This window comes from Anomaloglossus baeobatrachus, chromosome 10 (genome assembly GCF_048569485.1).
Source record: "Anomaloglossus baeobatrachus isolate aAnoBae1 chromosome 10, aAnoBae1.hap1, whole genome shotgun sequence".
Lineage (NCBI taxonomy): Eukaryota > Metazoa > Chordata > Amphibia > Anura > Aromobatidae > Anomaloglossus > Anomaloglossus baeobatrachus.
In genome coordinates, this window is record NC_134362.1 from 191,806,972 (window position 1) to 191,819,924 (window position 12,953).

The window sequence follows — 12,953 nt, forward strand, 5'->3', positions numbered from 1 at the left end:
ATTTAACTCTTTGCCAGTCGGTGGGTGTACCAAACTTTTTTTGCACCGTGGCAGCAGAACACACCCATGGTTATTTGTCCCCCAGTGAAGGCTTCAGGAAAGATTTTATGGTGATTACATAAAATTGTCTTTCTTTCAGTTGTTACTTTTTGGTGGTTTGTGAACTTCTACCTGTTGTGATGAAAATCATTTTATTAATAATAAATAATATAATAATAATGATTATTTAGTAATTTAATTATATTTTATTATACACTGCTCAAAAAATTAAAGGGAACAATCTCTCAAATAACACATCCTAGATCTGAGGCGCAGTATCAGTATTGTGTGTGGCTCCCGCGTGCCTGTATGACCTCCCTACAATGCCTGGGCATGCTCCTGATGAGGTTGTGGATGGTCTTCTGAGGGATCTCCTACCAGACCTGGACTAAAGCATCCGCCAACTCCGGGACAGTCTGTGGTGCAACGTGACGTTGGTGGATGGAGCAAGACATAATGTCCCAGATGTGCTCCATCGTATTCAGGTCTGGGGAATGGGTAGGCCAGTCTATAGCTTCAATGCCTTCATCTTGCAGGAACTGCTGACACACTACAGCCACATGAGGTCTGACATTGTCCTGCACTAGGAGGAACCCAGGGCCAACCGCACCAACATGTGGTCTCACAAGGGCTCTGAGGATCTCGTCTCGGTACCTAATGGCGGTCAGGCTACCTCTGGCGAGCACATGGAGGGCTGTGCGATTCTCCAAAGAAATGCCACCCCACACGATTACTGTCCCACTGCCAAACCGGTCATGCTGAAGGATGTTGCAGGCAGCAGAACGCTTTCCACGGCGTCTCCAGGCTCTGTGCAATATCCCGAAACAGCTGTTTGTGGCTGGATACCTGGCCTTGGTATTTCCCTTGTCATATCTTTAAACTTGTCAAAACGTTGAATATTGACTAAAAGGGCCACTTCATATGGTGGTTATGTTGGTCTCCTAAAAAGAGCCACTCCTTGGCTGGGTCCTTCCCGTAGGGATATCTGGATGGTTTCTGTGTCGAGACTCCTAACAGAGGCTCCACAGACTTTTTTTGATTTGCATATTCCCCAGGGGGCAATGCACCTAGGATTTCACTGTGTTGAGCGCCCTCGTTGGCTGCCGGCAGTGTTTTCTCTGGCTGGTCTCCCTGAGATCAGTGATTGTTTTGACATGTGCTCAGTGTGAACCTGCTTTCATCTGTGAAGAGCACAGGGCACCAGTGCCGAATTTAGCAATCCTGGTGCTCTGTGGCAAATGTCAAGCATCCTGCCCAGTGTTTGGCAGTGAGCACAACCTCCATCTGTGGACGTCGGGCCCTCATGCCATCCTCATGGATGGACTGTTTCTAACATGCAGACACATGCACATTTGTGGCTGCTGGAGGTCATGTTGCAGGGCTCTGGCAGTGCTCCTCCTTGCACAAAGGCGGAGGTAGCGGTCCTGCTGCTGGGTTGTTGCCCTCCACGTCTCCTGGTGTACTGGCCTGTCTCCATCCTCTGGACACTACGCTGACAGACACAGCAAACCTTCTTGCCACAGCTCATATTGCTGTGCCATCCTGGATGAGCTGCGCTACCTGTGCCACTTGTGTGGCTTGTAGAGTCAGTCTCATGCTACCACGAGTGTGAGAGCACAACCAACATCCAAAAGTCACCAAAACATCAGCCACAAACCAGTGATACTGAGATGTGGTCTGTGGTCCCCTCCTGCAGAAACACTTCTGTATTGTGTGTCCTGATAATTGCCAATAATTTCCATCTCATGCCTATTCCATTCCATTGACACAACAGCAGGTGACATTGATTGTCAATCAGTGTCGCTTCCTAAGTGGACAATTTTATTAACTTGGAGTTATATTCGGTTGGTAAAGTGTTCCCTTTAATTTTTTGAGCAGTGCATATAATTTTATTTATTTTTTTCTCCTGCAAATGCAATTCTTTGTATGACCACTAAGTGGCGCTGCTTTCATATGTACAGTCATGGACAAATGTTTTGAGAATGACACCAAAATGATATTTTCACATGATCTGTTGCCCTCTGTTTTTTAATTGTGTTTGTCTGATGTTTCCATCACATACAGAAATATAATTGCAATCATATTATGAGACCAAAAGGTTATATTGACAGTTAGAATGAGTTAATGCAGCAAGTCTATATTTGCAGGGTTGCCCCTTCTTCAGGACCTCTGCAATTCTCCCTGGCATGCTCTCAATCACCTTCTGGAGCAAATCCTGGCTGATAGCTGTCCATTCTTGCATAAGCAATGCTTGCATTTTGCCAGAATTTGTTGGTTTTTGTTTGTCCACCCGTCTCTTGATGATTGCCCACAAGTTCTCAATGAGATTAAGATCTGGGGAGTTTCCAGGCCATGGACCCAAAATCTCTGTTTTGTTCCATGAGCCATTTAGTGATCACCTTTGCTTTATGGCAAGGCGCTCCATCATGCTGGAAAAGGCATTGTTGGGCGCCAAACTGCTCTTGGACAGTTGGGAGAAGTTGCTCTTGGAGGACATTCTGGTACCATTCTTTCTTTAACGTTCCTTTGGGAGACCCAGACCTTGGGTGTATAGCTTCTGCCTCCGGAGGACACACAAAGTACTACACCTAAAAGGTGTAGCTCCTCCCTCTGAGCCTATACACCCCCTGGTGAACCAGTCACAACCAGTTTTTTTGCTTTGTGTTCAGGAGGCATACATCCACACATGCGTTCTCATATGATTTTTTCCTTTTTTCCCTTTTTTTGGAAGAAGATTGAAGAAGTGCGGGTCCACGTCTGGACTCCCGGCATGTCCCTTCTCACCCCACTGTGTCGGCGGTGTTGTAAGGTTGATTTCCAAGACTGGAGCCTTACATGCCGTGCTCCTTCACCATCCCTCCTGGGCTCTGGATTGAAGTGGGAGCCAGCACGGTCTCCATGCCTGGCAGGAGACCGGTCTCCGGCCACAGCCCCTTGAGGACCCTGCTGGACCGGAGCACTCACCCCCAGGGACCTGGCCCTGCGTCTCAGCAGCTAAGTACCTGAGACGTTTATATATTGGGGGTCCCTGTACTTTATTGTTTGAGGAGAGTGTGCTTACTGTATTTATTGGCATTTCCGGCGGGTTCTCTAGCTGTCGCCTGAGAACCGCGCCGATGGTGCCTGCGCGTCGGCCGCGCCGCTGAAATTTAGGCCCCGGCTTCGCCGGAGGCCTAGTTTCTGTTTCACTGCCCTCGCATGTCACTCATGCAGAGGGACAGTCTCTGCTCCACCCGGCGGCCGTTCTGTACAGGGGAGGGACGCTCCCCACTGCAGTGTGTGTCCCCTCCCCTGTAGGTCTCTATGGCCCTTCAGATCCCGCTCCTCAAGCAAGTCGCGCCCCCTCTCTTCGCTCCGGCGGCCATTTTCTCAGCGTTCTCTCTGCGATCAGTCATTGCAGCGCTGGTCTGCAGTATCTCTGCTGAGGTGCTGTGCTTGGGGGTCCGGGCTTCGGGATCTGGAGGGCACACAACACCGCTCCAGCGGTCTGGTAAGCCACAACCGGTCTCCGGTTGTGGACCTCTGTATATACTCTCTGGGGTTCATTCTCTGGCAGAGCCCCCACTCCAGCAGCATGTCTCACACGAGGAGCAAGGCCCCAAAGCTTTATGCTGTATGCGCTGCATGTAAGCTCCTGCTGCCTGAACCGAGCACCTTCCCACATTGTGATGCCTGCTCTAACTTGGCGGTGCCACAGCCTGGAGTCTCACCCCCAGTGGTTTCTCAGGCTGCTTTTGCTCCTGTGGCTGAACCCCCGGCTTGGGTAGAGTCCTTTTCTAGGTCTATCTCCCAGTCTTTTGCTGAGTCCATGGGACTTCTGTCCAGGACGTTGATGAATATGCATCAGCCCCCTTCACAGGGTGCCTCTGCTGCTAGGGGTCCCTCAGGACCGGAGCTCACAGAGGATTCATCATCAGGTCCCAGACCCCGTCCTCCTAAGAGGAGACGCAGGGCTCCCTCTCCTTCCTCGCCCCGCGGCTCTGATTCCAGAGCTGACTCGCTGGATGAGGAGGATGCCTTTACAGGGGGCTCGGAGGCTAAATCCATGTGCCCCATTGATCTGTCCGAAAGTGACTCAGATGTTAGTGACTTGATTGCTTCTATTAATTCTGTACTGGACCTCAATCCGCTAGTATCAGAGGAGCAACCCTCTCTGGCAGAAAAGCACCAGTTTACCTTGCCTAAGAAAGCAAAGAGTGTGTTCTTTAACCACTCCAGTGTTCAGACCGCTGTGACCAAGCCTAGGGCCTATCCTGACAAACGCTTCCCAAAGCGTGGTTCTGATGACCGTTTTCCCTTTCCACCTGAGGTGGTCAAGGAGTGGGCTCAGTCCCCAAAGGTAGACCCTCCGGTGTCTAGGCTCGCAGCCCGGACCGTTGTCGGTGGCTGATGGCACTTCCCTTAAGGATTCCACTGACCGCCAGATTGACCTTCTGGCCAAATCCGTATATGAAGCGGCGGGGGCCGCGTTTTCTCCGACTTTTGCAGCAGTGTGAGCTCTCAAGGCCATCTCTGCTTCTCTAGAGGAGATGCATTGCCTCACCAGGGAATCTATGCCCGAAATGGATGCCTTAACTTACCAAGCTTCGGCCTTTTCATCCTATGCCATGTCTGCCATGCTGGAGGCTTCTCACCGCACTGCGGTGGCTTCGGCTAATTCCCTCGCTATCCGCAGAATCTTGTGGCTTCGAGAGTGGAAGGCAGATGCTTCTTCTAAGAAGTACCTTGCTGGGCTCCCTTTTGCTGGGTCCCGGCTGTTCGGAGAACAGCTGGATGAAATTATTAAGGAAGCTACTGGCGGGAAGAGTACTTCCATGCCACAAACCAAAACCAGGAAACCTGTCCAGGGTAGGAATCAGTCGAGGTTTCGCTCCTTTCGTTCCTCCAACTGGTTGTCCTCTAAGCCCTCTGCCTCGTCCGCTAACTCAGCCAAGGACCAGAAATCCAACTGGCGCACAAAAGCGCGTCCACAGAAGACCGCAGGAGCTGCTGCCACTAAGGCAGCCTCCTCGTGACTCTCTGCCCGCTCCAGCAACGTCCTTAGTCGGTGGCAGGCTCTCCCACTTTGGCGACGCTTGGTTTCAACAAGTCTCCGATCAGTGGGTGAGAGATATCATCTCCCACGGCTACAGGATAGAATTCTCTTCCAGTCCGCGAAACAGATTTTTTCTCTCAACTCCCCCCTGCTCCAAGGCCGCCGCCTTCTCGCAGGCCGTGGCGTCCTTGCAGGCCAATGGAGTAATTGTACCGATTCCCGCCCGGGAACGGTTCAGAGGTTTCTACTCAAATCTCTTCCTAGTTCCCAAAAAGGACGGTACCTTCCGGCCCATCCTGGATCTGAAACTTCTTAACAAGCATGTTCAGGTGCGGCGCTTTCGCATGGAGTCTCTGCGGTCAGTCATTGCCTCTATGTCCCAAGGGGATTTCCTGGCATCCATCGACATCAGAGATGCCTATCTGCATGTGCCAATTGCAGTGTCACACCAGCGTTGGCTACGTTTTGCAGTAGAAGAAGATCACTTCCAATTCGTGGCTCTCCCCTTCGGGTTGGCCACGGCCCCTCAGGTATTCACCAAGGTCATGGCAGCAGTGATTGCAGTTCTGCACCTCCAGGGGTTGGCAGTGATTCCTTACCTGGACGACCTTCTAGTCAAGGCTTCATCCAGTGCAGACTGTCAGCGGAGTGTCTCGCTCACTCTCTCCACTCTAGCTCAATTCGGGTGGCTGGTCAATCTGCCCAAATCCACTCTGACTCCGACCCAGAGTCTCACGTACCTAGGGATGCAGTTCGAGACCCTGACGGCACTTGTGACGTTGCCCTTAGTCAAACAGCAGTCCCTCCAGCTAGCGGTGCGCTCTCTGCTGAGGCCCCGCCGTTATACCCTCAGGCGTCTGATGCAGGTGCTGGGTCAAATGGTGGCGTCCATGGAGGCTCTCCCCTTTGCCCAGTTCCATCTGCGCCCCCTGCAGCTGGACATTCTCCGCTGTTGGGACAAGTGGCCTTCCTCCTTACACAGGTTAGTGGCTCTGTCGCCACAAACCAGGAGCTCTCTTCAGTGGTGGCTTCGGCCCCTCTCCCTGTCTCAGGGGCGCTCCTTCCTGGCCCCGTCCTGGGTGATTCTCACCACGGATGCCAGTCTATCCGGCTGGGGAGCGGTATATCTCCACCACAGAGCGCAGACTCCGTCCGAGTCAGCCCTTTCAATCAATGTGCTGGAAACCAGAGCCGTGCTTCTAGCTCTCCTAGCATTTCACCATCTGCTGGCGGGCAGGCACATTCGAGTCCAGTCAGACAACGCGACAGCGGTTGCCTACATCAACCATCAAGGCGGGACACGCAGCCGCCTGGCAATGATGGAGGTACAACGCATTCTTCAATGGGCGGAGGACTCCAGGTCCACCATATCCGCAGTCCACATCCCAGGCGAGGACAACTGGGAGGCAGATTATCTCAGCCGTCAAAGCGTGGACGGTGGCGAGTGGTCCCTGCACCCGGCAGTATTTCAGTCGATCTGCCGCAAATGGGGCACTCCGGACGTGGACCTAATGGCATCCCGTCACAACAACAAAGTTCCTGTCTACGTGGCTCGCTCCCACGATCCTCAGGCCTTCGCCGCGGACGCTCTGGTTCAGGACTGGTCCCAGTTTCGTCTGTCCTACGTGTTTCCCCCTCTAGCCCTCTTGCCCAGAGTCCTGCGCAAGATCAGAATGGAGGGTCGTCGAGTCATCCTCATTGCACCGGACTGGCCCAGGCGAGCTTGGTATCCGGACCTGCTCCAACTGTCCGTAGAGATGCCGTGGCCTCTCCCGGACCGTCCAGACCTACTCTCGCAAGGTCCGTTCTTCCGCCCGAATTCTGCGGCCCTCAAATTGACAGCGTGGCTCTTGAGTCCTGGATTTTGACGGCTTCTGGTATTCCCCCTGAAGTCATCTCCACTATGACTCGGGCCCGTAAGTCTTCCTCCGCTAAGATCTATCACAGGACTTGGAAAATTTTCCTGTCCTGGTGTCGCTCTACCGGCCATTCTCCTTGGCCATTCTCCTTGGCCATTCTCCTTGCCGACCCTTCTGTCTTTTCTACAGTCCGGTCTGCAGCTAGGTCTGTCCCTCAACTCTCTCAAGGGACAGGTTTCGGCCCTGTCAGTCCTGTTCCAGCGGCATCTCGCTCGGCTGGCTCAGGTCCGCACCTTCATGCAGGGCGCGTCTCACATCATCCCGCCTTACCGGCGGCCCTTGGACCCCTGGGACCTTAACTTGGTTCTCACGGTCTTGCAGAAATCCCCCTTTGAGCCCCTTAGGGAGGTTTCTTTGTATCGTCTCTCAGAAAGTGGCCTTTCTGGTTGCTATAACTTCTCTCAGGAGAGTTTCTGATTTGGCTGCGCTCTCCTCGGAGTCACCCTTTTTAGTCTTTCATCAAGACAAGGTGGTTCTCCGTCCGACTCCGGACTTTCTTCCTAAGGTGGTTTCTCCCTTCCACCTTAACCAGGACATTACCCTACCTTCCTTCTGTCCAGCCCCTGTTCATCGCTTTGAAAAAACTCTACATACTCTAGATCTGGTGCGTGCTCTCCGGATCTATGTGTCTCGCATCGCTGCGCTTAGGCGGTGTACCTCTCTTTTTGTGCTAACCACAGGTCGGCGCAAGGGCCTCCCTGCTTCTAAGCCGACCTTAGCCCGTTGGATTAGGTCGACCATTTCGGACGCCTACCAAAGTTCGCAGGCTCCTCCCCCGCCGGGGATCAAAGCGCACTCGACCAGGGCTGTCTGTGCCTCTTGGGCTTTTCGGCACCAGGCTACGGCTCAGCAAGTCTGTCAGGCTGCCACTTGGGCTAGCCTGATTACCTTCTCGAAGCACTACCAAGTGCATGCTCATGCTTCGGCAGATGCGAGCTTGGGCAGACGCATCCTTCAGGCGGCGGTCGCCCATTTGTGAAGTTAGGTTTCTGCCTACTTCTTAGTTTTTTTGTTTATTTCCCACCCAGGGACTGCTTTGGAACGTCCCAAGGTCTGGGTCTCCCAAAGCAACGTTAAAGAAAAAGAGAATTTTGTTTACTTACCGTAAATTCTTTTTCTTATAGTTCCGTCTTAGGAGACCCAGCTCCCTCCCTGTTGCCTGTTGGCAATTTCCTTGTTCCGTGTGTTTTCACTGGCTGTTGTCATGGACAGAGTCTTCGGTTGTTCCGGCTCTTGCTCTGTTCTACTTGTGGGTGGCTATTCTCTTCAGCTTTTGCACTAAACTGGTTGTGACTGGTTTACCAGGGGGTGTATAGGCTCAGAGGGAGGAGCTACACCTTTTAGGTGTAGTACTTTGTGTGTTTTCCGGAGGCAGAAGCTAAACACCCATGGTCTGGGTCTCCCAATACGGAACTATAAGAAAAAGAATTTACGGTAAGTAACAAAATTCTCTTTTTATTCATGGCTGTGTTTTTAGGCCAGACTGTGAGTGGTGCGATTCCCTTGGCTGAGAAGCAACCCCACACATGAATGGTTTCAGGATGCTTAACAGTTGGCATGAGACAAGACTGGTGGCAGCGCTCACCTCTTCTTCTCCTAATAAGCTGTTTTCCAGATGTCCCAAACAATCGAAAAGGGGATTCATCTGAGACAATGACTTTACCCCAGTCCTCAGCAGTCCACTCCCTGTACCTTTTGCAGAATATCAGTCGGTCCCTGATGTTTTTTCTGGAGAGAAGTGGCTTCTTTGCTGCCCTCCTTGAAACCAGGCCTTGCTCAAGCAGTCTCCGCCTCACAGTGCGTGCAGAAGCACTCACACCAGCCTGCTGCCATTGCTGCGCTAGCTCGGCACTGCTGGTAGTCCCATCCCGCAGCTGAAACAGTTTTAAGATACGGTCCTGGCGTTTGCTGGTCCTTCTTGGGCGCCCTGGAGCCTTTTTGGCAACAATGGAAGCTCTCTCCTTGAAGTTCTTGACGATGCGATAGATTGTTGACTGAGGTGCAATCTTTGTAGCTGCGATACTCTTCCCTGTTAGGCCATTTTTGTGCAGAGCAATGATGGCTGCACGTGTTTCTTTAGAGATAACCATGGTTAACTGAAGAGAAACAATGATACCAAGCACCAGCCTCCTTTTTAAAAGTGTCCAGTGGTGTCATTCTTACTTAATCATGACTGATCGCCAGCCCTGTCCTCATCAACACCCACACCTGTGTTAATGGAACAATCACTAAAACAATGTTAGCTGCTCCTTTTAAGGCAGGAATGCAATGATGTTGAAATGTGTTTTGGGGGGTTAAAGTTCATTTTCTTAGCCAATATTGACTTTGCAAGTAATTGCTGTTAAGCTGATCACTCTTTATGACATTCTGGAGTATATGCAAATTGCCATTAGAAAAACTTAAGCAGTAGACTTTGTAAAAATTAATATTTGTAGCATTCTCAAAACTTTTGGCCATGACTGTATTTTGTAGTCGGTCTGTTCCATTTTATTTGACATGTCTGCTATTGTCCCTCAGCAACCGCTGGTCCAGGTGGCTTCTTGGTGTATAGGGGAATATGGAGACCTGCTGGTATCGGGCCAATGTGAAGAGGAGGAACCTATTCAGGTATAACATGTGGTATTATGATTTTGGGTGTTCTCAAGGTTGGAAGTTATCCTCTTTCCATAGGGAATCATTTTTTGATCTCTGGGGGTCCGACCCATCCCCAGAAATGAGACTCGGAAAAGCTTGAGAATGGAGAGGTGGTCGATCCCAGTCATTCTTAATAGACTGTTGGAGACCGAGCGCAGCACTCTGGATGTTCCTTTGAGAACGAACGGAGTGAAGGTGTCCCATTGATCGACCACCACTCTAGTCATAGGGGTCTCTTTAGACCCCCATATCTCAGCAGTCGGACCCCCACCTATTGGGAAATTATGACTTTCAAACTTGAAAATGCCCCTTTTAGTGACGTGAGCTATTTGATGGAACTTGTTGGGATAATTTCTGGTATATGTTGTGGCTATACCTTCTATATCTGCGATCGGAATCCCCCCTTCCCCTTAAAGACAACATTTTAGCAGTTTTGTTCCTCCCCAGGTCACAGAAGACGAGGTTCTGGATATTCTAGAGAGTCTGCTGATTTCTAACATGTCCTCCTCCGTTACACGAGGCTTTGCCCTTACTGCCATTATGAAAAACTCAACTAGGTTCAATAACACTGTCAAGTAAGTACCGAGGATCAGTGGGAAGATTGGATGCGGCTGAGCTGCACTAGGAATATATATTGTACCTCTCTCTAATAATTAACTCCTTGTTCTCTGCAGCCGCATAAAGAAGGTGGTTTCCATCTACGGGAGCAGCATTGACGTGGAGCTCCAGCAGAGAGCGGTGGAGTACAACGCTTTATTCAAGAAGTACGACCACATGAGGTGAGAAGAACGACGGCTTCTGTCATTAATAAACGCGATCCGGGTCACTCTACGGACAGATGTAACGCCTGCCGCTTTCTAGGTCCGCACTTCTGGAGAGGATGCCCGTAATGGAGAAGACCATGACGAATGGACCGACGGACATCGCTCAAACTAATGGGGAAGCCGAGCCTGGAATCATAGACACCAAACCCGTTCCTTCCACTCAACCCCCATCCAGCCAGGTAAGGACGGCCATGAAGACTCAGTGGTGCTGGTAAAGCGTCATCGTGTGTCACTTCTGTCTACACTCTTACCATACAGGACCCCACTAATAATAAAGGGGCACTGCCGGTGATGAACAGCAGCCGCTGCGGAGTCATCCAGACTCGGGGATATTTCTGTTTTCCATTTTACATCTGTTTGTCCTTTTCTTTTTACAGGCCAACGATTTATTAGATCTTTTAGGAGGAAATGATCTTCAGCTGGTGATCCCCACCGCACCGCCTCCTAAGCAATCCACTGTGGGAGGAGAACTGCTCGATCTACTGGGAGATCTAAATCTTGGAGGTCAGTGTTTGATTAGGGGAGGACGGTGGTAGGGGGGCTTCTGTTCAGAGCGCAAAGTCAGTGTTTGGGGGGGACAATGGCAGGGGGGCTTCTGTTCAGAGCGTGAGGTCAGTGCTAGATTAGGGGGGACCGTGACAGTGGGGGCATCCGTTCAGAGCGTGAGGTCAGTGTTTAATTAGGGGAGGACGGTGGTAGGGGGGCTTCTGTTCAGAGCGCAAAGTCAGTGTTTGGGGGGGGGACGGTGGTAGGGGGGCTTCTGTTCAGAGCGTGAGGTCAGTGTTTGGGGGTGACGGTGGCAGGGGGGGCTTCCGTTCAGAGTGTGAGGTCAGTGTTTGATTAGGGAGGACGGTGGTAGGGGGGCTTCTGTTCAGAGCGCAAAGTCAGTGGGGGGGGGGCGGTGGCAGGGGGGCTTATGTTCAGTTGGGGAGGGAGACCTCTAGGGGGTCTCTCAGGGTCTCCGAGGAGGATTCCAGATTAGAACTGCGCAGATGTATATGGATCAGGAAAAATGACCACACAGACGTGTCTCTATCCAGGAGAAGCTCAATGCTCTTCTAACCCAAATATTGTAAAACAATCACAGAAGGCAAAAACACTCTATTAAATAAATTGCCTGTGTAACATCAACTTTTTTCCCACTCCTTGATGTAACCGTATGTCTAAGGCCGCAGGTAGGTAACGTTTCTCGACCAATTCAGTGATACTGTGGCTGTGTAATCACAGGTAGAAGAATGGCTCCCACTGCAATTGCTGGGATCGGAGACATTATACCAGCTAATAGAGGGGAGACCTGAGTAGGGAAGACCACCACCACTGACCCCTATATAGGCTCATGGGACACAAGGACAGGGTGTAAAGTGCTGGGGGCTTGTTCAGGGTTCAGCATTTACTAATCTGTCCTGAGATTGATTGCATCGGGGCCAAATTCTGTCACTTTTTTTTATAATTTCTTTCCTCCTCAGCCCCTCCGGCACCGGTCCCGCAGATGTCCGCACCCCAGCTCCTGCTAGACGGATTGTCCGTGCAACCTCTCTTCAATGAAATATCAGGTCGGTGGAAAGTCCTCCCCCTATTTATACTGAAATATTAAAGGCCGGGTAGGTTTCGGCTTGTCAGACCTCTTCTTCTCTCTTCTCTGCAGGTATTCCACCCATCATCGCTTACAACAAGAACGGCCTGAAAATAGACTTCAGCTTTGAGCGATCCAGCACAAACGCCAGCGTGACTGTGATTACGACCCAAGCGTACAACAGCACAGACAGCGAGATGACGGACTATGTATTCCAGGCGGCAGTACCAAAGGTATCTCTTACAGGGGTTACACAGTGTCGCCATTGTCCACGTATTTGCTCTTTTTAAACTCCGAGGCACCGGGCCAAGAACAATCACTTATCGGCGCATGTTTTATTCCAGACGTTCCAGCTTCAGCTCCTATCTCCGAGCAGTAATGTACTTCCACCCTTCAGCGCTGGCAGTGTCACACAGGTCATTAAGGTTCTGAACCCCCAAAAGGTGATTGAGACACAGTGTGGGGGTGGGGGGGTTAGATACGAATATAGTTTATCGATCTGTCCCGGTCATTAAGAGGATAAGCTCTGCAGACATACAGTATATCCACTGGGAGTAAAAAATGACTGCTGCAAGCTGAGATTTTAAAATTGATGTGAAAAGTTTGTGTAATTTTTTTTTTTTTTTAACTTTTTGTTGTAGAAACATCAAATATATATTACATATAATATAAAATGTAATATATATTATATAATATTACATTTTATATTATATTACATATTATACATTTTATATTATATATTACATATACATTTTATATTACATATTATACATTTTATATTATATTACATATACATTTTATATTATATTACATATTATACATTTTATATTTCATATTATATATTTTATATCATATTACATATATGTTACATTATATTACATATATATGTTATATTACATATTATATGTAATATAATATAACATATATAT

The 12,953-nt window shown here is 50.1% G+C and overlaps 1 protein-coding gene across 2 annotated transcripts in view; it reads left to right on the forward strand.

Annotated features, from left to right (window-relative positions):
- The window catches only part of AP1G1 (adaptor related protein complex 1 subunit gamma 1), a 133,589-nt gene that overhangs the window by 118,619 nt on the left and 2,017 nt on the right, over positions 1-12,953 (forward strand). For both annotated transcript variants that reach the window (XM_075326040.1, XM_075326041.1), the window contains 8 exons: positions 9,511-9,600; positions 10,075-10,202; positions 10,302-10,406; positions 10,489-10,630; positions 10,829-10,955; positions 11,918-12,004; positions 12,097-12,257; positions 12,369-12,467. In XM_075326040.1, coding sequence (XP_075182155.1) covers positions 9,511-9,600; positions 10,075-10,202; positions 10,302-10,406; positions 10,489-10,630; positions 10,829-10,955; positions 11,918-12,004; positions 12,097-12,257; positions 12,369-12,467 — 939 coding nt within the window. The remainder of the gene's footprint in view (positions 1-9,510; positions 9,601-10,074; positions 10,203-10,301; positions 10,407-10,488; positions 10,631-10,828; positions 10,956-11,917; positions 12,005-12,096; positions 12,258-12,368; positions 12,468-12,953) is intronic.